Below are 24769 nucleotides of genomic sequence, written 5' to 3' on the forward strand. Positions count from 1 at the left end.
TTTTATCCAACAGGTAGTCAGGAGTTCTTGGTTCAGTGCATCCTTCCCAGGCATCCAGATTAGTTGTTCTTTCTCTTAAAGTGTTTGATAAATATTCTTTTAGACAATGATCTCATACAGTTACTGAATGAAACATAAATGTGAGGTTATATTGTAATTCATGATTTAGCATTCAGCATTGCTTGTGGTTTTGTTTCCTTGCAGTCAACTAAAATTCTTCTAAGTGTGTTGGCATCATTTGGAAAGTACCACACTGCATTCCAGGTCCTGCATCCTTTCAGTATTCATGTACCTGTGTGTATATGCACTTGAACATGCATGTAACACATGTGTGTGCAGCTGCATGTTAGAGATTTCCATTTTATATATTTTTGGTTCAATAGCAAGAATACTAAGATTCATTGTAAAAAATCTATAAAAATAAAAATCTACCCTTGATCCTAACAATCATTGTTAACATTTTCCTTTCTTTCTAGACAGTTTTTAGTTTTTTCTTTATATGGTTGAGCTTAAGCTACCCATGATGCATTTTAATGTTTATTAATTTATTTGAAAGAGAGAGAAGGAGTTCTTCCATCCACTGGTTAACTACCCAAATGCCCACAACAGATGGGACTGGGCAAGGTCAGGGTCGGGAGCATGAAACCCCATCTTTGTCTCCCACTTGAGTGACAGGGACTCAAGTATTTGAGCCGTCATCTGCTGCCACCCAAAGCTGGATAGGAAGTGGAATAGCTGGGACTATAACTCCAGTGTGGGATATGGGCATCCCAATTGGTGGCTTAACCCAGTGTGCCACAAAACACACTCCCCAGGATGCATTTTAATAGCTACACTGTATTCTTTCATATGATTAGAACAGGAGTCATTCAAATACTGCCTTATTGTCATAGATTTCCCCCCTAAGTTCTTGCGATCATAAATGATAGTGTGGTGAGCATCCACGTAAACAACTTGGACCTTTTCTGATTATTTCCTTGGGGGAGATTACTAGTAGTAGAATTCTTGAATGAAGGGAGTATAAACTTTTTAAAGAAACATGAGTAGTACTGCCATTGTTGCCTGTTATCCCACACCCTCATTGCTCATGTTTTCCTTCTTAAAGTGTCCAGTGACTGAATGAAATGTCTCTTCTTTTACCTTGGTGATGTTTTACCCTAAAGATGGCTTCATGGCCTTGTTGACCCGGAGAGGCTGAGTTTGATCGTCACCCATTCTGGCTGTGGTTCACTGGAATGTCTGAAGTAATTTGACAAGGCCACCAACTGTTTATTTCTTGAAGCAGGGAAGCGTGTTATCCAGTAGCATTACCTCTGCCTATCCCCCTGTGCAAGAAGCAGGGTCATCCTTCATGCATCCCTCTTCCTCCCCACCCATGCCAGACAGTGTTCCCATGTATCCCATTTGCACTTCAAGATTCCAGAGTTCTCTATTCCAGAGTTTTCTTCTGAAAAGCGAAGCTAACAAGGCCCCTCCTCTCCTCTGTAGAAAAGGATCTAAATTTCCCCATTCGTATTGAGAGCCTTCTAAAATCTGATCCTAGCCTCATCTCCAACCATGCCACACACACACACACACTGCACACACCTGACACTTCCCCCCATCCTTCCAGCATGGCCAACTTTTGGATACATCACCTTCCGCATGGAATACCCTCCCTCCAGCTTCCTGTTCTCCTGCCCATCCCTCGAGAGAAAACTCAAACATCAAATCCTGAGTGAAGCCTTCCCAGGTCCACAGCAGTTGGCTCTTTTGCCCCCCCATGTTGTCCAGCTCCACATCTGGCTTATGGTAACACTAGTGACAGTATAGGGTTTTTGGCAAAGAGATCCAGGCCCCACATGTTTCTTTACCACTTCTGTGCAGTCCTCTGAGTCAAAATGATCATTTTTTTCTCTTTTTTATCATTAAGGATTACAGAATCAATGAGTGCTCTTATAATGTCTAACGCATAATTACCATTTTTAACATTGACCTAATTTTTAGATATAATTTTTACATCATAAATATTAGAGGATTAGTTCATTATCTTAAGATGAAATGAGTGTCTTTGCCCACCTCTTAAGAAAATACAAGTCAATGCTTGACCTTGAGTCAAACCTCTTTGTACAGAATCCTCTCCCTTTCTGTGCTTGTACCTCATTCCCTTCCTCCACTTCTCTGAGAAGGGACTGGCAAAGATGCCATGAAAGAAAGGTGCAGGAGAAAGAGATGGATTCTATAAGGCATGGAGTTTAACCTCCTCTTTTTTAATTTTCCTGCACAGTAATACAATTACTTAGATTGTTTTCAGTGAAATTGATCCATCATATGAACTACTATAAAGTTTATATAAAATATAATCAGTAATATTGCCTTCTGAGAAAATGCTTTCTTTCATACAATTTATATATGTAATAGACTGGATTGGATTGGTGCACTCAATGAAATGTTGGCTGGAGGTCAGAGTATTACTTGAGTTGGGATCATTGGATGACTCAGTTTGACACATGTGCATTTTGGATATCTTAATGAAATTACCTCCTTTGAGGACTCCATATTAGCAAGAACTCCCATCATGGGTTTAGTTTGAAAGTCCAGTCGTCAATATACCAGAAACTTTCTATAGAGATTTGCAGATGCAGTGGAGTATGTGTTTAGATCTTGAAAAGGGATTTCAGGTTACAGCTAGAACCTCCCGTGATTATTCAGTGTCACTTACTAAACCTTAAGCAGCAGTGAGGAAAACAATAGAAAAATGTGGATAAATAGAGATTATGCAACTTAACACTCGATCTGCAGGATTTCTGTGTTTGCTTATCTCATTCTCCCATGGATTGGGACTTTTATCTAAGAAAAAAATAGTTCATTCATAGAATATCAGTGCCATTTTAAAAGGCACTCATGCTTGAATAATTGATAAGAAATGCAGACCGAAGGCAGATGTGCAAGAGTTTCCATCTGTGACCCTCCTCTGGAGAAGCCTAGTCTGAAGCTTTGTGCGGAGTTTCACATAGAGCCACTGCCAGCTGCCTTGGAGCACTGGCCTGCAGGGCTGGAGCTGCTCTGAGAACACAGCTCCTGGTGCTCTCAGAGGTGCTGGGTTCTGTCCTTTGTGTCTTCTCAATGAGCATTATCCCTACAGAGCTTCCTAGATGCCTTCTACGGAAGACCCCTGAGCCCTAGGTAGAGATTACTGCTTTCTTAAGGAACTTGCCTCCCCAATTCCTGTATAGTTTTTTATCTATTTTAGTGGCCAGTGGCGAGTGGAGCTACCTTTAGTACCTGGGCATCAAATTGCCCCCATTAGAAGAGTCATCCAGTTACTGGTCAATCCAGTGGTGGAGAAGTGTCTGGTATCCCGTAGCCCCCATGTTTGTTCACTTGGGCCTTACACTGGGCCCCCATTTTTGAGCTCTAGAGGGAGAGGACTGGCTATGACGTGTAATCACTAATCACTAGTTAATAAGACAAAGGAGCTTTCAAGAAAAAGGTTAGAGAAGTAGGAAAGGAGGATGGCAAAGTAGAATAGAAAAAACAATGTTTAAGTTGTATACTGCACAGAAAAAGACTTTGTTAAAATACCTTTGTTCTCGAAAACCATAGTTTGCTTGGGGGAAAAAAAGAAGTGAGGCTTTCTTAAAGATATATTTATTTATAAGAAAGGCACAGTTGCAGAGGGAGAAGGAGAGACGGAGAAAGAGACTTCCATCTACTGGTTCACTCCCCAATGGCCACAATAACCAGAGCTGGGCCAGGCCAAAGCCAGGAACCTAGAACAACTTTCAGGTCCCCACATGGGAGGCAGGGGCCCAAGCACTTGGGCCATCTTCCATTGCTTTCCTAGGCACATTAGCAGAACTGGAGCAGCCAAGATTTGAACCAGCACCCATGTGGGATGCCAGGTTCACAGGCACTGGATTAACCTGCTGTACCACACCACCCTGGGGTTGCTCCTATAGTGGAAATATCATTGTTGGTTACAGAGAAACCCATGCATCATCAATGAGAAATAAAAGAAGCGGGTGTCTGGGTGCTAATTTCCTCTCTAGGTTGGCAGAGGAAACCTCTAAGTTTGGCATGGCACTGCTATTGTCATTCCTTACTATTCCCCCTATACACTTATCATTGACCCAAAAAAGATTAAGTGTAAGTAGGGATTTCTTAACTCTGTAAATACACTCAGCTGGACCTTTCATCTGTCTCTCTTTCTAGATGACAATCTAATGGCATTTCCCTAGGGGTATGGTTCTCAGCTGGTGGGTACTGTCACCACCCTGTGTTAGCCTCAGTGGCCTTTGATCAGGTTCAGGCCACGCGATGAGAGTTCAGAAGGTCCTCCTAGGAAAATGGCCACAGGGACTGGGGAAACCAAAGCTTCACCAAACTCTGGAAAGTTTTAAGCATACTGTGATTGTACCAAGCGATGCCCCTTGATTTCTCAAGTCTAATTAGGCATTGTGCTCTGTCACGACGAGCAACTCCACCCTGTGCTGTTCTTTCCACTAGAAGACACAGTTCCTAAGAAGGCGGTGTGCCACTTCAGTGGGAAGGCCTACGCCGATGAGGAGCGGTGGGACATTGACAGCTGCACTCACTGCTACTGCCTGCAGGGCCAGACCCTCTGCTCGACCGTCAGCTGCCCCCCTCTGCCCTGTGTCGAGCCCATCAACGTGGAAGGAAGTTGCTGCCCAATGTGTCCAGGTATCTAAGCCACTGTCCTTCCATTTGTCAAACTGTCATACTGACTTCAGATGAAACTGAGCAGACCTAGAACTTGTCCACACATCACATGGTTCCTAGTAATGTATCAGCCCTGTTGACATTCTCCTCCAACACCTGCCCTGCCCTGCCCAGCCCAGAGATCCAGGGTAACTTGCAAAGCTACAACCATCCAGGTGAAGGCCCAGTTTTGGCTCCATGCTAGAATTACTCTGGTTCTTGAGATTCTCAGTCTCTAAACTTTTCAGTGGCAGTATGGCCTTGTAGGTGTGACTGAATTACTAAAGATACTTGCCCCGTTTTAATGCCATATTGAACCAGCTGAGTGGAGGGAAAAAAAGTCAAGATTAGATGCAGTAGGGAATATGCTTAAGATCTGCTACAACCCCAGATAGAGGCGTGCATTTACAGAATACAGCTGGGATTCATCATTCCTTCAGTTCACCAATTCCAGCCCTTACCTCTACACGCAGCCCTCAGCAGAACTTTTCAACTGTGCCTGCAATGAACACAGCCCCAGAGCACTCCCCCAGCTGGCTGTTGGGAAGCCCACAGCCCCGTCCTGGTGACAGTGGCGTCCTTCAGTCTCTTCATTTCAAACCTAAGATCCCACAGCTGTCAAGAACCTCCCTGAGGCCTTCTCCTAGTTCCCATGTCTGTGGCTCCTGCCACAACAGCATCTTTAGCCCCTAGTGCCAGAAATGCAGGATCTGAGCCCACAGCATGACAGCCTGTGGGCCATGTTCACCATCTAGTCCCCTAAATGCAGACTTGCCAGGCCGTACAGAGTGAAGTCTCACACCAGACCCTGAGTGGTGAGGAACCTTGGTGCTCACGTCCTGGCAGCATTAGAGAATCCTGTGCTGTTCAGTTCAGTGAACTGGGATTCATGCCACTTTAGAAACGCATCTGTGCTGTGCAAGTGTAACATGGAGCAGTCAGTTAAACCCAGAGTTCAAAGCTCTGCACACAATGGCCTTTTGTTCCGATGTTGTGCACGCTAGCCCCGATTAAGCATTTCGAAGAATTGTCCATTTATCCCCTAGGAAGGACGGTGCTAAGTGCACAACAGGCAGTTCTCACTTCTCCACCGGCTGCTAACAGCAGCACTTGAGTCAGCAGTTCACCCCTTGCTACCTGAAACCCTTGCTGCACTTGGCTTCTGGGTTCCCAGCTCCCTCGGTTTCCTCCTGTGTGCCTGGTGCTCCCCCCACCTTTCCTTGGCTGGCCCTTCCTTGTCTGCCCAGTCTCTAAAAGCTGGAGCAAACGGTTGCTGTTATCTGACAAGAGCAGTTTCGGTATTTCAAAAGAGACCGGGAGAGGTGAATTGGAGACAAAGGTTATGCAACTCTGATACAGACCATGAGTGGCAGTTTATAAATAAGATTTTACTGTGACATGTAGTAGCCTTGAAGGATTTGAGCTAGACCTTGGAGGACAGGTGGGTTCTCTTCTTTGGGGAGAAGAGGATGATCTAACCAAAGACCCTAAGAAGGAAAAGGTGAAGGTTAGTGCCCTGGGGTAGTGACTTCTCCAGGGCAAAGGCAGAAAAGGACCTTAATTATCAAATGAAGAGTGGAAGCTTTGTCCTTTATAGGCCATTGGGATGCTCATTTTAGAGATGAATGACATCACAAGGGTGTTTTGGGGAGACTAACTGGGGTTCAGGAGGGACTAAGATATCATGGGTGAGGGCACCTGAAAGGCACCTTGCAGATGTCCCAAGGCTATGACTGTAAGGACCCAAACTCCAGTAGTGGTGGTAGGAACAGTGGTAAATATTCCTTCTGTGTAGTTTGTGAGCTTAATGAGAGTGAAGGTACTGCTGGTTTCTCTGTTCATCACCAGAGACTTTTCTAGTGACTTCTCAGGATTTATTGTTGAGTTGAAACTTAGCTTCTGTTGACTAAGTCTCCTTTCTGCATCTGATGAAGCACTTCTCCATTTATATCTAAACAAATTTCGGAGTCAGTCAAGCTTTTGCCACCTCGTACGAGGATTTAACCAAGAGTTGGCTGTTAGAAAGCCGAATTCCTGTCCCAGTATCTCGTCGGCTCATTGTGTGATCTTGGTCAAGGCTCTTCACTCACTGTTCAGGCTTCCGTTGCTTATCTGCGGATAGCACATTCCACCTCCAAGAAGAGCTGGAAGGATGGATAAGTGATTGCAGTGGGAGCTGTGTCTCGTCTCTGCAGCAAACAGAAACCCTGACGCATCTGGTAGACCACGCAGCTGACATTGAGTAGCCGCCTCTGCTCCCATGCAGGTGCGCCCCTGCCCTCTCTGCACACAGGTACAAAGCCTGTACAAGCCACTTAGGTGGTTGGGGATTGGAAGAAGTGAGGCACAGAAAGGTCAAGTACATTACCATTGCCAGGGCAAGTTAGCAAACATGAGACTCCTCGTTCCATTTCCCAGAAAAGTGGTGTCCTCAGTTGTGAGTTCCTTGTACTCTGCCCATGTTCCAGAAAGGGACATTTTAAGGAAAGTGACTCTTACAACTGCCTGGCTGCCTGCAAAGGTAAAACATATCCCTAATAAATTCTTTTGTGAGTTCCTCTAAAGTTCCTATCAAATATGGCCACAGGAGTGATTCTAAACTGCGACAGTGTGCCCATGGTCTTAGTGGCCGGGTGGGGTCTAGTTTTGTGCCATTATCCTGGCTTGGTGTCTGCAGTGCCAGCAGCTGTTTGCCAGGGCTTGTATTTCAGAGTCTGGGGCTGGGTTTAGTTTTGGCCATGGAAGGCCAGAGTCTAGGCATTGAAACTCCACTTCTGTTTGTTTCCCTGAAGACGTGTTTTGCTGAAAGATTTATTCTTTTTGGCAAAACTGCTCAAAGGCAGCTTCCCTCTTACATTCAAAGGAAAGGGAAATGACTCTCTCCCCTTGGACTGTGAACTGGAGCTGTGACTAGTCTGTGATGGAGAAGGAGGTGGGGTGGTTTTAAAGCTCAGTGCTGCAGGCTGGGGAGAAAAAACCTTCAGGAACACAAGGGCTAGCATTGGCCTCGCTCACAGCTGTATCCCCGGAACTTAGCCCAGTGCCTGTCACGTGGCAAGTGCTCAAGAAACATTTGTTGAGCGAATGGTGATATAATCCCTGAAGAAGACACAGCTCTTCACTCTAGACGGATCCTTCTGACTTGCCCTGCCCTGGCCAGGTACAGCCTTTGTAAACGGAAGAGTGCTCACCCTGTGTGGTCTCTGCACAGGGTTTCACCAGAAGTCTACCTACTGGCAGACATGTGGCCCAAGAACGCCAAAGCTGCTGCTCCAGTGCTCACAACCAGGGAAACACCTGGGGTGGGGCAGAACTGACCCCAGCTCCGGGGCCATGCAGAGGCTTTTGCTGCTTGGCTGTTGACATTCACAGGCGTAGTGGGATAGAGCTCCCATCTGCCTTTTACACTGAGGCCTCAGAAGCCAGCAGCAAGGTGGCTCCTGTAGTCATGGGAAGACTCAACACCAGGGGCTGGATGAACTAGGGAGGGAAGGGGCACTGAAGATGGCACGTAAGTGCCACAGTGATTTTCTTCTTCCAAATTCATCCGGGAAGTCTGCACCTCATGCCAGCGTTTCTCAGTGGGCAGGTCAAACGCCATCCCCCTACACACAGAGACGCCTCTCCAAATCACCTGGTCCAGGCGTACTGAATCAGGACCTGTGAGCATCAGCACAGTTTATAAACTTCTCAGGTGACTGAGATGAGGGAAACAAAATTGAAAACCACTGGTGTATTCTCAGGCCCCTGCTCCTGTGAATGATAGTATTTTTAGTGAATTCCATTTTTAATTCCAGAGTTGACAGGACCTATTGACCATTTAGAAACTATAAGAGTTCCTAAAGAAATGAAGAGAAGACTAGGAGACCAAGGGTACAATGACTTTATTCTTGGAGGCAGCAGAAAAACCTGGGCCGTGGAATCACAGAAGGACATTGAATCCCCAGCTCTGTCATCTACTAGATGCATAATCTTGAGCAATTTCCTTAACGATACTTAGCCCACATCGGAAACTTAGCAGGTAGTCTCTGTCACTCTCCCCTTCCCTCAAATTCATCTTGAACGCACTTCTTGAAAACCTGGTAAACTTGGCACAGAAAATGATGGCTGCAATCACAGAGTACGGTTAATCCTACTTTACCTTATATTTGACGTATTTTATTTTGGTCTCAGGCTGTAGTGAGCATTTTTAAGATGATAAATGTTGAGTAGCCTCTTTATTAAAAGTCAGCTAATTAAAAAAACAAAATCAGCTAATACTATGGCAGGACATATCCAAGAGGAAGTATGTTGTCACATCTTAAAAATGGAGCTTCTTAAGAATAATTTCTTTGCTGTAAAATAATGGGCTAGTTGTCAGATGAAGTATAAAATGAAAATATATTTAAGGAACTGATAAAAGCTCTGGTCCCTATTAGAACTGGCCTTCCGGGGGAAAAAAAAAAAACCATATTTGGTATAAAGAACATTCTTCTCGGATAGTTTAGTTTCATGTAGTAACTTTCTGATCAAAGTACACGTATGATCAAATTAGACAGTGTCAGGGTATTTGCTGAAACTCAGATCCCATCCACGTGGTTCCAGTGGTAACATAACGAACACCTGAGACTTGATTCTGGCCTCACTCATGAGGTTGACCTACATCCATTCCCACATGGGAAGAGAAGCGTGGAGGGGAAATGGCCAAAAAATGCACAAAGAATGAACGATGCTGTAATGATGCCATTTCTCAAACTCTGATGACACATTTTTATAAAGGATTTCACATTCAGAGATTAGAGAACAACAGTTACTCGAGTGCAGTATTTGGTGGGAAGTAAGAGACATTCCAATTGTACCAGTCCGCAGTCAGCTTATACTGTAGAGGCACCATTTGACATGAAAAAGTGTGGTTTTAGACCCTGGTAGAAAATTATTTATTTAAATGTTATAAAACATTTTTTCCACTATTAGAAAACCAGTGACTCTAACATTAATGATGTGTTTGCAGAAGCTAGGTCTTTCATGTCTGTATTGACTATTCCATTTGGATTGGGAAAACACAAGCCAACAGTAAGGCAGCTTCTCCGTCATCTCTTAGGAAAAACTGTTCTTTCTTTTAGAAATGTATGTCCCAGAACCAACCAATATACCTATTGAGAAGACAAATCATCATGGAGAGATTGACCTTGAAGTTCCCATGTGGCCCACACCAGGTGAAAATGACATCATCCACCTCCCGAGAGGTAAGCATCAGTCAGCTGACATCTGTCTAACATTCTATAGGGTCTACTTTGGCTTGGTTTTTTTCCTGGTTTGTAAAATTGCTTATTAGTATTTCTAAACAGTTTGCCCAAGTTAAGTTCAAGTAATGACCCACCCCACCCCCCCAGGTAACAGCTGCCTGGCTAGAACATACTTAACACTACCCGTGGGTAACGTAAGTCTGCAGGTAACTGAGTAAATGTCTCCTCCCTGGCCCCGCATGCTCAGAGACTTCATGATGATGGGAAAAAATGTGTTCCTAGTCTCAAGACCTTAGTGCCTGGGATTTCTAAGCCATCTCTCAAAATGTTATGTATGAATAAGCTCTGTAAGCATGATGAAGAATCCTCGCTTTCCCTGTGGATTCTCCGAAGCGTTCATGCACTAGGTTGTGGGGCAGCTTCACCCGGTGAGGCTCCAGTTTCTTGTATGTGTTGATGTTTTTCCAGTCACCAGGTTTATTCTGTGCCTTTTTTTCTTGTTCTATCCTTTCAGTTGTGCAAAATGAGGATGTTATCCGGTCTTTTTAAAAACTACATGGTAAATCAAGGCTGAATCCCTGTCAATACTGCCTTCTCTCTAAAAGTTAACGCCTCCTGATGAACATAGTATGAACTTGCTCTTAGCCATGACTCAATAGTGCCTCCTGTCTACTCGCAGCACATTTTCAAAATCATCACGGTACAATGTTGTAGTTTGTTTTGGAAGAAGCAATATTCATTGCTTGAGAGATTAATGGTCTGTTACTCTAGATACTCTAAATGTTATGCTTGGACCAAGCCAGGTGACCAGGGAGCCAAATTCCTGAACCCAGTGTTTTGGCTCCTTACGTAATTGCTCAGACTGAATGTGCTGTAGTATCACGCTTACATTCGTTCAGTCAGTATCAGTGCCTGCAGCGTGCCAGGCCCTGTTCTAGATGCCTGGCTGCAGTCACAAGAACAACCTTCCTTCTGTGGCCTTTGGAGGACCTATTCATTACATAGGATCCCTGTTATGAAGTTCCTGAAATTTCCTCACGTGTCAGTAGCGAGAAAACATGTGTTTCTCCAAGGCCAAGTAATTTGTTTTCATTTTAAAGACATTCTGAATCATCAGTTATACCTGTTCCCATGTTTTCCATTGGCTGCCAGAAAGCTCAAAGCTAACTTTGCTGGCAATGCTTTTAGCACTAAAACAGAACCAAAGGACAGAGTTTTATAAACAGTTCAGTTGAAACTTCATTTTCCTTTCACCAGGATTTTCCTTAATTTTAATCTTGTATGACACGTACTTCTAAAGCCACATCTTGTATCATCTGGAATACTGGAAAGTAAAAATTCATTCCTTTATTGTGTATCTAAAACCCAAATCCATCAAAATTTTACCGTTATGTTTGGCATTTTTCTTGATGCTGATAAGTATGTTCCTTTTCCCGCTTCTTATAAAGTACTGGCTGAAATGATCGCGAATGCTCCCTTCCCATTCCCTGCCCTGGAACACTTGAAGAGGGCACATGAATAAAAAAAAACCAGAATTCTAAACCAATCTTAACACTGCAAAGCTATGTTACTTTGTGAGCTGAGTTTCCAGGAGTTTAAAAGTAACTCCTTTTCACTATGTGTGTCTTATGCCTTTCACTAAACTGTTCTTTGATCCATTTAGAAAACCTGACTATGATGGTTTATGTGACACAAAAGAAAAATAAGCAAACTTGAGTGTTCCCAGTTATTATGTATTCAACATTACAGCTGTCTGCAACATTGACTGTAAGAATGAAGGAAAAAAAGATCTTCATTTGTGAGAGCAAAATCAGATGTTTCCTGTACAGTAAAATTAATAAGTAGAAAAATCATATGATAGGCTTAGTGAGTTTCCAAATTTTTAAAAAGGCATTCTTCTTAGAGTTCAGAGAACCAGAGTATCAACCAAAAGACCAGCCTCCTGATTGTGGTATAGTTTTGTGCTAATTCACTAGCTCTTCCTTCAGGATACAGAACAACATACTTTGTTCTATTTTCCTGTTGGCCATTAAGCAGAGGGCTAAGGTATTGTTTCCACTTCTAAATCTTAGTTGATTATATATATTAATGATAATCAAAATATATTTTTAAATGTTTATTATTTTCATCTATTTGAAAGGCAGAGATAGATCTTCCATCTGCCGGCTCGTTCCCCAGATACTGTTCCCACAACAGCCAGGGCTGAACCAGACCACACCCAGGAGCCCAGAACTCCCATCCAGGTCTCCCACATGGGTGGCAAAGGCCCACACACTTGAGCCATCACCTGCTGCTTCGCAGGAGGCATTAGCAGGAGCTGGGTGGGAAGCAGAATAGCCAAGACTCAAACCTGCACTCCAATACGGAATGTGGGCATCGCACATGGCAGCTTAACCCACTGCACCACAATGCCCACTCCCCTTACAGTGTTGTCAAGAGACTAATTTTAATTTTTAAAAGCTACGTAGGCGTTTTCTTACTTTATTGATTAGCTAAAGCCATTTTCATCATACCTAACCATTGACATTCTCACTCAGCTTTTCTTTTCTTTTCTTTTCTTTTTTTTTTTTTTTTTTTTTTGACAGGCAGAGTGGATAGTGAGAGAGAGAGACAGAGAGAAAGGTCTTCCTTTTGCCATTGGTTCACCCTCCAATGGCCGCCGCGGTAGCGCGCTGCGGCCTGCGCACCGCGCTGTTCCGATGGCAGGAGCCAGGTGCTTCTCCTGGTCTCCCATGGGGTGCAGGGCCCAACTACTTGGGCCATCCTCCACTGCACTCCCTAGCCACAGCAGAGAGCTGGCCTGGAAGAGGGGCAACCGGGACAGGATCGGTGCCCCGACCGGGACTAGAACCCGGTGTGCCGGCGCCGCAAGGCGGAGGATTAGCCTAGTGAGCCGCGGCGCCGGCCCCAGCTTTTCTTTTTTTAACCCATCCCTAAGCACCTTGCCCTGTGCTCTTTGGGTCAACAATATACTTAATCAACTTTTTTAAAATAAAAAATTATTATTTATTTATTTGAAAGGCAGAGTTACAAAAAGAAAGATCTTCCATCTACTGGCACACTCCCCAAATAGCCACAATGGCCAGGGCAGAGCCAGACTGAAGCCAGGAGTCCAGAGGTTACTCTGGGTCTCCCATGTGGGTACAGGGGCCCAAGGGCTTGGGTCATCCTCTGCTGCTTTCCCAGATGCATTAGCAGGGAGCTGGATTGCAAGTAGAGCAGCCAGGTCTTGAACCAGTGCCCATGTGGGATGCTGGCATAACAGGCAGAGGCCTAACCTGCTGTGCCACAGCACCGACCCCTTTAATCAGCTTTTAAATTCAAAGCAGTGGTTAGTAATAAAACCAAGTTGCTGATATCTACTTACAGTGTAATTAATTAATATCATCCTTAAAAATTCTGTTTTAGGTCTTAAGTGCTTATAATCTGTTCTCTTTAGATATGGGTCACCTCCAGGTGGATTACGGAGAGAACAACAGAGTACACTCGAGTGAGGGCTCCTCACTGGACTCCATCGCCTCCGTTGTGGTTCCCATAGTAACATGCCTGTCAGTCCTAATAGCATTCCTCTTCATCAATCAGAAGAAACAGTGGATCCCACTGCTGTGCTGGTATCGAACACCAACTAAGGTACCGTCCACAGAAAGTTAAAATTGCTTGACGTCTTGTTTATTACTTAGTGAAATTTTGGCTTTACTATCCATGGCCTCAAATGCAAATCAAGTTGTAGCAGTCTTGTCTATAGAACTTGCCCAGGGCTGGAGTGATCACTGGGTGAGTTATCTGTCACCCACTGGTGGATGAATCCTCACTGCTCATGGGTCAGTTTCCTGGATGTACTTTTTCAAATGAACAAACAGCTCTGAATTGACTCCTAAATCATTGTTGTTTCTACTAGAAACAAAAGTCGATCACTTGGTATTTTTCAGTCTTCTGTGTTGTAGAATTTGAGAAATCACAAAGGTAGGGTGATATAGTACTCAGGAGTGGGCAAGAGGGGAGCCAGAGGGAATGAGGATGATGTTCAGAAGTGAAGACAGGCAGGTGTGCCCAAGGCTAGCACAATAGGGAAAGGCAGTAATGGTTCAGGGGTTGTGAGAAATAAGACTAGACAGGGAGAAGGACAGGTTTCCTATTGAGAGACAAATACAAAAGCCCTCTGTATTTTAACAAGGCAAGAGTAAACTACATTAAAGGAAAATAAATCACAATTCCAGCCGGCGCCGTGGCTTAACAGGCTAATCCTCCGCCTTGCGGCGCCGGCACACCAGGTTCTAGTCCCGGTTGGGGCACCGGATTCTATCCCGGTTGCCCCTCTTCCAGGCCAGCTCTCTGCTATGTTCCAGGAAGGCAGTGGAGGATGGCCCAAGTCCTTGGGCCCTGCACCCGCATGGGAGACCAGGAGAAGCACCTGGCTCCTGGCTTCGGATCAGCGCGATGGGCCGGCCACAGCGGCCATTGGAGGGTGAACCAATGGCAAAAAGGAAGACCTTTCTCTCTGTCTCTCTCTCACTATCCACTCTGCCTGTCCAAAAAAAAAAAAAAAAAAAAAAAAAAAAAAATTAAAAAAAAAATCGCAATTCCTCCCAACTCTAAGTCTACCTTTTGCATTTAGTGTTCCTTATTTTATAATGTACGATCTTAACAACTGAAAACAGCCTGAATAATTTAATCCAGTTTCTCATCTAGTGCACCATTTCATATACAGCTCCTGCCAGATGGTCATTCTGCCTCTGGTTTGCTTTGGGCAGCGATGCCTTGGGCACAGGCCGGGTCAGGAAGCAGTACTAAGCAAGAACAGCTGCCACTGTCCAAAGCTGGAAGAACCCCAGACACACAGAGGCTGGCCCAGCCTGTGATGCTGTTAGCCTAAATGACTAGCAGTTGTCTCTGCTTTAGAATCAGCCCACCTAATAACCGCCACTCATCCTTCTGCCTTCTTTTTTTTTTTTAATATTTATTTATTTAATTGAAAGAGTTAGAGGAGAGGCAGAGAGAAAGAGGTCTTCTATCCGATGGCTTACTCCCCAGTCGGCCGCAACAGCCGGAGCTGTGCCGACCCGGAGCCAGGAGCTTCCTCTGGGTCTCCCACACAGATGCAGGGGCCCAAGGACTTGGGTCACCTTCCACTGCTTTCCCAGGCCATAGCAGAGAGCTGGATCAGAAGTGGAGTGGCCAGGTCTCGGACCGACACCCACATGGGATGCCGGCGCTTCAGGCCAGGCTGTTAACCAGCTGAGCCACAGCGCCGGTCCTAAATACAAGCCCACACATCAAGGATTTGAAAATCGTTACCATTTTCTTCATTCCTTAACCTGGCTCTTTGACGGCGTACTGACCACTCACCATTTTAAATGTGCTTTGTCAGAAGCCGTCATGAAAGTCCTCCTATAGTTGCTGTGAGAGTAGGGTGTAACAGTCCATGTATAAGGAATCATGACACTTACGTCACTTGCGTTAGGAAGTCAATTCTTTTTCATGTGGGATATGGAAAGCAGCTAATTCTTTGTGGTTTTCCTCCCCTCACTAAACAGCCTTCATCCCTAAACAATCAGCTGGTGTCTGTGGACTGCAAGAAGGGAAGCCGAGTCCAGGTGGACAGTTCCCAGCGAATGTTAAGAATTGCTGAACCTGATGCAAGATTCAGTGGCTTCTACAGCATGCAAAAACAGAACCATCTACAGGCAGACAATTTCTACCAGACCGTGTGAAGACAGGCAACGTGGGTCAGGTTTGAAACACAGAAAGCGACTAAATCTGCTCTTAAAAGTAAACTAGAGTTTGTGCACTTGCTTAGTGGATTGTATTGGATTGTGACTTGATGTACAACGCTAAGAATTAACTGGGATGGGCTTTGTCTACAGCAATGTGCAGAACAAGCATTCCCACCTTTCCTCAAGGTAACTGACCAAGTGTTTTCTTAGAACCAAAGTTTTTAAAGTTGCTAAGGTATATTTGCTTGTAATATAGCTGTAGAGATATTTGGGGGCGGGGACAGTGAGTTTGGTTGGGGGAAATGGGCGGGAGGGTGGTATTGGGAAGCAAAATCGGTCAGCTCGGCTCGGGGAGACATCCAGTGAGATCAGAGCAGTTCAGTGGCCCAGAGGGTATTTCTTCCTGGTGCTCTGAAGACTGCACTGGTTGCTGCAAAGCTCAGGCCGGAATGAGCAGGAAACAAACAAGCCTTGCGTTCCAGCTGCCACAGCCACCTTAGAACCGCCAGACGAGCGCATCAGAACTCTTGATAGCCATCCCAGGTCTAAAGCCACAAGTTTCTTTTCTATACAGTCACAACTGCAGTAGGCAGTGAGGAAGCAAGGGAAATGTGGTAGCGACATTTCTCTGACGCGGGTTATTAAGGATCTATACAGTTAAGACTTTTTGCTGCTTTTTGTTTCCTTCCAAGCCAATCAGCCAGTTCCTAGCAGAGTCATCACAGGAACATGATCTGAGTCATTTCTCAATGTGAGCGCTGGAGCTTTTCTTACAACAGCGCGGCAGGAAGGAGAGAGAGGGTGAAGGACACCAGGCATTTCCAGGGGCTACACTTCATTGTTTGTTGTTGCTTTGTTCTGTTCTGTCCTTGGTTGTTCATAGTTTTTGTTGAAGCTCTAGCTTAAGAAGAAGCTTTTTTTAAAAAAAAAAGACTGGGGATTTTTTTTTTCTTTATTATATACTGATTCTACAAAATAGAAACTACTTCATTTTAATTGTATATTATTCAAGCACCTTTGTTGAAGCTCAAGAAAAAATTATGCCTCTTTAAACTTTAGCAATTATAGGAATATTTATGTATCTTATGCTTCAAAAACAAAAGTATTTGTGTGCATGTGTATATAATATATACATATATATTTATACACATACAATTTATGTTTTCCTGTTGAATGTATTTTTATGAGATTTTAACCAGAACAAAGGCAGATAAACAGGCATTCCATATCAGTGCTTTTGATCACTTACAAAATTGAGTGATATAAAATCTCACTCAACCTGCAGTTTAATTGGGGAAAAAATGTGTGACAGTGTGAGAGCAAGTGTGTGTGTGTGTGTATGTATGAATGAATGTTTACACACCTTGAGCAGCCAGCATCACACCTGCTACGGAGAGGGTATTCCTTTATTAATGTAATCATCTTCATTTGGATTTGCTTTTGGTTGGTTTTCAATTGGCTCACTGGCCACAGGCATTGACGGCCGCTTTTATCTGCGTCACTAATCAGCTCCTGGATTTTTTTCTTTTCAAACAACTGTTTGAAACAACTACTGGAATATTGTCCACAATAAGCTGGAAGTTTGTTGTAGTTTGCCTCAAATATAACTGACTGTATACTCTAGTGTTAACTTTTCAAACAGCTCTTAGCACTTTTATACTAATTACCCATTTGTGCATTGATTTTTTTTCTTTTAAAAATGCTTGTTGTGAAAGACACAGATACCCAGTATGCTTAATGTGAAAAGAAAATGTGTTCTGTTTTGTAAAGGAACTTTCAAGTATTGTTGTAAATACTTGGACAGAGGTTGCTGAACTTTAAAAAAAATTAATTTATTATTATAATGACCTAATTTATTAATCTGAAGATTAACCATTTTTTTGTCTTAGAATATCAAAAAAAGAAAAAGGTGTTCTAGCTGTTTGCATCAAAGGAAAAAAAATTTATCAAGGGGCAATATTTTTATCTATTTCCAAAATAAATTTGTTAATGATATGTTACCAAAATAGATTTACATCAACCTGATTAGTATAAAAATTTTGTTGACAATTAATCCATTCCTGGCATAAAAAGTCTTTATCCAAAAAATTGTAAATGCTTGCTTTTTGTTTTTTCAATCATGGCCATATTATGAAAATACTAACAGGATATAGGACAAGGTGTAAATTTTTTTTATTATTTTAAAGATATGATTTATCCTGAGTGCTGTATCTGTTACTCTTTTACTTTGGTTCCTGTTGTGCTCTTGTAAGAGAAAAACAAATATAATTTCCTGAAGAATAAAATAGATATATGGCACTTGGAGTGCACCACAGCTCCACAGTTGGTTTTTGTTTTCTTCAAAACAAAATGCAGAGGGATTATTTACAGCTTGGTTCTTGGCAACAGGTAGATCCTGCAAGTCAAATCACACACTTGAACTTTCCAAGAGCTCCCATGTCGGGGACCCAGCAGGTGAGCAGCCCAGTGGCCCCCATGTCCCGAGAAGTCCCTGTGCTGCTCTAGGCAGGAATACCTGCCAAAAAGGGGCCACCCAACGTACACAGCAGAGACAGAAAACCTTGCTGTGTCAGTCACAAGTCAAACACCACATCATTAGTGTCAAGACTGAGGGTCAGAAGGGTCACCAGGAGGAAGCCCTAGCTCTTACTCAGCAAACTCGGGGGCCTTTGAGGTGGTAGGAAAACGACAGGTGTGCATTCAAACCCCAGAAACATCAACTCAGGAAGGCGCTATAAACAGCTCACCATCTGCAAAAAGCATATCTCCCGAGACCGTTTTCCATAATGTATGCTCTTTAATGCTGCCTTTCTCTAGTACAAGGCCTAATATTTTCAGATTACTATTACTGTGCAAGTAGCCATCAGTTTTAGAGGAAGAGGCAAATAAGTTCCACATCTTCACTGTCAAATAAGACGCTGGTAAAATAACAAAACCATCTCAAGTTTCTTATACCACTAGGTAATGCCTAAAACGCCAAGCTGGCACCAAACTCGAAACCAGTCTACTGTCTTCAAGGTGGCAGCGTTTCAGCTCCTAAGGGAACCAAGGATGTGTGCCGACAGGTGCCTACGTGGAGATGTAAAAGGGTTCTTGCTACACTCACGTTCTATAAGGGCGGCAGCTGCTCAAAGTGTTCAGAATGTCTCAGAGCCCCAGAAGTGAATCAGAACTTCTGCCACTCCACAGCAGCTCAGCACAATCTGGAAAATTCCTTGTGTCCCCTCCGTAGCATCACAGGGCTGACCAGGGTTTCTGCAGCTCACAGACTATAGGGATGGACTCTGCATGGAATTAAGAGTACATGGTTTGTACTGCCAGGAGAGAAAGTCCACACACAAAAAAAAAGGTTCTGAAGTACACATGACTTTTTTTTTTTACATTTATTAAATGCCACTGATTTGACTGGCCAGAGTGTGTGTGACCAGTGACGTATGCATGAGTAGCTGTCTTTCGAGTTAGTCCTTGAGGCAAGTGCACAGGTGTGACTGAAACAACAGAGTACGGCGAGCCGGGCAGTGCTGCCGCACACGGGTTCTCAAGCACCTTAGGGAGTACACTTCTTCCCAGACAGGAGCCAGAACAAGAAGAGTCTGAAGATGAGTGGCAAGTGGACGGTTAGAACGGTTTTTAAACGAGAGGCAGAGCAGCAGCAGCAAGCTATAAAACCGCTCTGTCCCAACCGTGTCAACGGTCACTATAAAACTGAAGCAATGCGTGGTCTGGGGGTGCTTCAGGATCGGCCTCAGTGCGCTGAATTAGTCTTTCTAGACAATACTGACAGGTAATGCGCATACTTGGGATTTTCTTACAAAAATCAGTGCTGGTTCTTGCCCTTGCTACAGTACGAATCTGCCAATGCTGGTGTCCAGCCTTTCAGTGCAGTGTGACAGAGAAAGCCATAAAAACCCAAATGGGCACATGATCAGTTAATAAAAGATGTGACTGCACACGCACAGCTAGCATTACTCGCCCTCACTCTAAAGAACAGTTCGGAACTGTTAGCAGACTGAACAGAAAGCATCTCCAGAATTCACAATAGTGCCATCGTTCTCTTGGTTCTAGAATACAAAGAATCAGTGAAGTCATGATCTAGTAATACTGAATCACAAACCCAAGTTCAAGTGTGCTGGGTTTCCAACAGCAGGAAGGTCGCGGTGGGCAGCTTGCAGAATGATGAGAATAATGCTACGGAAATCCAGCGCAAGTCCACAGAAGACTGCATGGCTCCGGAAGCAACGCCGCTCTATGTGGGACACAGAACTGGGGGAGAAACAGAACACTTTCAGATAGAAATGCAGCTTTTGTATGCCTTTATGCACAACGTACATATATTTTATATACATTCTATATGTATATAAAGACACCACTGAGTGATGAGAACTACATATTAATGGAAGGACCTACAGTAGCCATGTTTTACGAGGCTACCCTCAACAATGAGTTCTCCCAAGACACACTGTAATAGAATTTCCCAGAAATGAGACACCAAAAGGCCATGTCTCTTAGGGCACTACCTAGAGAGAAGCCACTAACATTAGCCCTAAACCAGCATGCAGGCTCTGGGGGGGAAGTCAAAGAAGGGTTCGAGAGTCTGTCCTTTCTCGGATCCACACGTGGCAGCCACATCTCTGCGTGAGTGGTGAGTATTCTTGTTGGAGGCTGGTGTGGCTGCAGTGGGATGATAGGGAGCATGACCTACTCAAGCCAAATAAGGCCATTTTCTGCCTTCTTTCACTTCTGGCCTTTGCATGAAAACGAAGATGGTGGGTTTAGGAGGCGAAGCGCACTCATCTGTGTTAGCAACAAGGACAAAGCCATAGAAGGGGAAGGAGAGCTCACCTGCTGAGCAACATCCCCCTTCTAGGCAGAGGAACAACAGTTAGCAGGCTGTGCGTTTCCAGGATGGGTGGAAGAGAGCACTTGAAATGACCCCGCGTCGCCGCCTTCGCACACACATACCCCATGGTGTTCCGCTCCCCTCTGGGTTTTCTTGAAGTAGAGTTGCCAGTGCTGTCTGAATCTTGGTATCTTTTCCACCCAGTCCTCAACACAGAGCCAGGGCAAATCCAGGCACGTGCACACACACACAGCCCATCAGACACAGGCACAGCAGAGCTAGCACGGGCCGGGAGCAGAACAGAACCCTATGGCATGCGGTAAAGGCAGGTTCATAACCCCAGTGGAGGCGTTCGGAGTGAAGGACTTGGAACCATGCTTCCCCCAGAGTGCTCTGCTCTTGGGCTTGACACCCTTGCATGCAGCCAAATGCTGAGACAGCCGGGAAGCCGCAGGAGCTCAGTCTAGCCCTGGCCCTCATGGTTGTGCCCTGGGAACCCACTGCAATTGAGATTTAAGACATGTCCTTTATGTTTGTCTCATTCCTGCTTCACGTCTAGAACAAACCTCAGAACACTCCAGCTTTCAAACCAATGCTAGCACAACACAAAAGCAAACAAAGATGTCAGGAATAAAAAAGAAATTCAGAATCATATAGGGAGAAAAAAGCCATCCATCAAAAACATACGGCTTACTGGAAAATGTCAATTCGCTCTTTCCTGCCCCCATGGTAACCAGCTAATAGCTGGCTCCTGTTTCAATGTCCAAGTCTCTTACAATGACACTGAGTATAATCCACGTGGAGACCCATGTACACCACTGAGAGCCACTTTTTATGAAACTGGTTGAAGAGAGGGCCCACGTGAGATCTCTTGATGTCTCAGGAACCCTAGCCTTCCTGGGGCTCAGCTAACTGATGGAGAAGAGAGCACCCAGAGAAGGGACATGTTGGGAGATGAGGCCCACCCTCAACTCGATCCCAGCCCTGCAAGGTGTGCTTGGTGATGCTCTGAGAATCTGTCATCTGAGTGACTACTACAGTTCATAGGTTCTGCAGTCCCCTCCTTGTCTTACCTTGCTCCTGAAGCAAGGTAAGGGATCTCCTCCCTTCTCTTTTTCCTCCATCTATGTCCTCATCCTGTGTGCGCCCCCATCTTGCTTCCAACATTTTTGGCTCTCCTGCCACTGCCCTGGGTTTCTGGAAGGCCATTCTTTTTTCGCCACGTCTCCTTGTCCCTCACACCAGACTTTGGGGCATTGTTAAGTGACTGGCTGTCCACTCCTTCCTCTACCCTCACTAAGGCCCTGTACCTCCTTTTCTACCATCCCCAAGATGGCAGATACCACCATCTCCAAACCTCCCAGTGCCCAGGAGTCAGCCCCTGATACCCGAAAGGCGATGGCAATATCTTGCTAATTTTCCTCTTCTGCCTTCCTTGATGTTTATAATTCAGCTGTGAATGTTATTTCCAGCCCAGGGCCTTAAGTACAAGTTACACTGTATATATCCATGATGTCTGCAGCCTATGAGAGTCATGTGTGTCTCCTTGCCCTGCATGGTAAGATTAATAAAAGCTGTGCATTTGCAAGTTACGTTTAGCAAGACCATGCGTTTCCTGACTAACCAAAACACCCCAACTATTGTGTACACGTTCTATTATACAACTCACCCTTCAGTATATAATCGGTTAACAAGCTCGGGACTTTCTCGCTGTCCTCCTTCATGGCCCGGAGAACTGCAAAGTAAAGGAAAAAATGAAAGCAGCAACAATTTAAAACCCAGATAAACAAAAAGTAATGTTTAATTTCAATCATTGCAGCTTTTATTCATTATATAACTGATTCCTACAAATTATGGATGCTTTTCTGTATAGGGAATAGAACGTAAAGGCTCAAGACCTCATGTTAGCTGAGCAGGCCCTTACCAAGGTAAGAATATTCCACTGACCTGAGATTCATTTCCCTAGTATAAAATCCCCAGACTCGGAAGGCAGGAGGGAGGAATCGTGTTATTTACGCAGAACTTGGGTTTAGTCACAGTCCATTCTAGAGTGAGTTCCTGTGCTCCCCAGGGAGTGGATCTGTCAGACTTCCCGCAAGCTTGTAAAGCAAAGACCAAACTGAAGAACAGGCTTTGTGAAGCAGTCCCCAGCACCTGCCAGGCATCCTGCTCCTCACCCAGAAGGGAATCTGACAATTCCACCTTCTACATAAAGGCCAAAACTGTGGGTAATCCACGCCATGCAGGTAAAGGAAGACTCACAAAAATTAACTAATTGCCAGCCCAAACTTCCTCCAGAGCGTCCTGGTAAAAATACCTCAGTGTTTCTCCCCAAGTAAATGACAAGGCAACATCGTGGAACTGTCACATCAGCCCTCCTGGGGTTAAACCCTGGCTTCCTTTACTTCCTAACTGTGTGACTTTAAGTTACTTAATCACTCTGTGCACAATTCCTCATCTATAAAATGAGGGAAATAATTAGATCTCAAAAGCTTGTTATGAGGATTAAGTCACTAATTTGGACACAAAGGACTTAGAATAGTGCCTGGCACACAGCACGTGCTATGTACTAGCCATAACTAACATGACAAATATAATTATTATCATCATTATTATAAAATCGTCTTCTAATAAGACTATGCATCCATAAAAGCTGATTCTTGATTTTGGCTAATACCTATAGGTGGAGCAGCTGAAGTTCAGAGCTCTCCCTAAATGTTCACAAGATAACCATTTTTTAAACTTTAAGGTTTATTTATTTACTTGAAAGGCAAAGATGCAGAGAGGAGGCGGGGGGGGGGGGTGTCTTCCATCCACTGGTTCACTTCCCAAAAGGCCCTGGGCAGGGTCAAAACCAGGAGCCAGGAGCTTCATCTGGGTCTTCTACGTGGGCACAGGGGCCCAAACACTTGGGCCATCTTCCACTGCTTTCCCAGGCACATTAGCAGGGAGCTGGATCAGAAGTGGAGCACCTAGAACTCAAACTGGTGCCCATATGGGCCCTAGGTTGTGTCCTGGCATCCCATATGGGTGCTAGTTTTGTTCCGATCCAGCTCCCTGCTAATAGCCTGGGGAAAGCAGCAGAAAATGACCCAAGTGTTTGGGCCCTCGGCCACCCATGTGGGAGACCCAGATGAAGCCCTTGGCTCCTGGCTTCTGCCTGGCTCAGCCCTGGCAGTTGCAACCATCTAGGGAGCGAACCAGTGGGTGGAAGATCAATCTCTCTCTCTGTCACTCCCTCTATCTCTGTAGCTCTGATTTCCAAATAAATAAGTCTTTAAATAAAGAAATGAATGAATCCAGCCATGTGACGTTCTTTCATTTGGCTCCCTCTTAGTTATTATCATAAATATTTACAATCAGAAAGAACCTGATTAACAATTCAGTCTGTTCATTTTAAAGGCTGATTGGTTGTGGCTTACTGCAAGTCCCACATACAGATCCATTTTTATCTTGGTTGTTCAATGTGACCAAGAGAGGATAAGTGATTTCCAAGGATATCTCTGCAGATATCCCGAATTCTGGGCTTGTTCATTTCTGAGAGATGCACAATATAATGTATATTTTTATCTCACAAATAAAACGTAAGCCCCTTGGGGTGAGGGGCTGATCTTTGCTCTGTTCACTGAAGCATCTCATATCCAGAGCATGGCCTGGCACTGAGTAGGTCATCACCAAATATTTGCTGAATGAATGCATGTTCTTAAGACGTTACCATCAGTTTACGTCCTGCTTCTATCTACTGCCTTGGGTTCTACATTGATCAGAATGGTGGGGGAGGAGGGCTTATGCTATACCCTTCCTCTTCAGTTACTGACAGTCATGGTTACATATGACCCATAAAGCATTTAAGTCACTGGTATATGAATAAGTATTTACACAAGAGGTGGTAGAAATACAAGTCACATTTTTTCCCCAAAATTTAGCTCGTGAATATTTCAAAAGGAAGAAAAACACAAAAAAATACAAAGCAGCACAGCACAGGCATCAGTGATATAAGTTTGATATCACAGCAATTTTTGGTTTCAATAATAAATAATTAATAATTAAATTAAAATTAATTAATTAATAATAAATCAGGACACCCACCATTTACAATCCTAAATTGACAAAGAAAACAATAACAAAACCAGCCAACTAAAATCAGGTCTTTAAGAAGCAGCAAAAGCAAATCAGGAAACAATTTAATCTTGTCTTTGCTCACTTTTTGTTAATATTTGAAGATCTTCAACAGACGGTGGTCCATTTTTTTTCTCATAAGGAATGACTGTTGTCAAATACTGCCAAGG

General features: G+C 44.2%; 2 protein-coding genes across 6 annotated transcripts in view; one reads left to right on the forward strand and one right to left on the reverse strand.

Moving 5' to 3' along the window:
• CRIM1 (cysteine rich transmembrane BMP regulator 1) overlaps window positions 1-17949 on the forward strand; it is a 205276-nt gene extending 187327 nt beyond the window's left edge. For 3 of the 4 annotated variants that reach the window (XM_062209253.1, XM_062209255.1, XM_062209256.1), the window contains 4 exons: window positions 4489-4683; window positions 9804-9926; window positions 13366-13556; window positions 15461-17949. In XM_062209253.1, the coding sequence (XP_062065237.1) occupies window positions 4489-4683; window positions 9804-9926; window positions 13366-13556; window positions 15461-15637 (686 nt within the window). In that variant the 3' untranslated portion in view covers window positions 15638-17949. The remainder of the gene's footprint in view (window positions 1-4488; window positions 4684-9803; window positions 9927-13365; window positions 13557-15460) is intronic. The other variant, XM_062209254.1, reaches the window with a different exon arrangement.
• Window positions 17950-18026: 77 nt separating this feature from the next.
• FEZ2 (fasciculation and elongation protein zeta 2) overlaps window positions 18027-24769 on the reverse strand; it is a 39728-nt gene continuing 32985 nt past the window's right edge. For both annotated transcript variants that reach the window (XM_062209260.1, XM_062209261.1), the window contains 3 exons: window positions 24685-24760; window positions 22150-22215; window positions 18027-19903 (listed from right to left, as the gene is read on the reverse strand). In XM_062209260.1, coding sequence (XP_062065244.1) covers window positions 19887-19903; window positions 22150-22215; window positions 24685-24760 — 159 coding nt within the window. In that variant the 3' untranslated portion in view covers window positions 18027-19886. The remainder of the gene's footprint in view (window positions 19904-22149; window positions 22216-24684; window positions 24761-24769) is intronic.

This window comes from Lepus europaeus, chromosome 13 (genome assembly GCF_033115175.1).
Source record: "Lepus europaeus isolate LE1 chromosome 13, mLepTim1.pri, whole genome shotgun sequence".
In the NCBI taxonomy this organism is placed as follows: domain Eukaryota; kingdom Metazoa; phylum Chordata; class Mammalia; order Lagomorpha; family Leporidae; genus Lepus; species Lepus europaeus.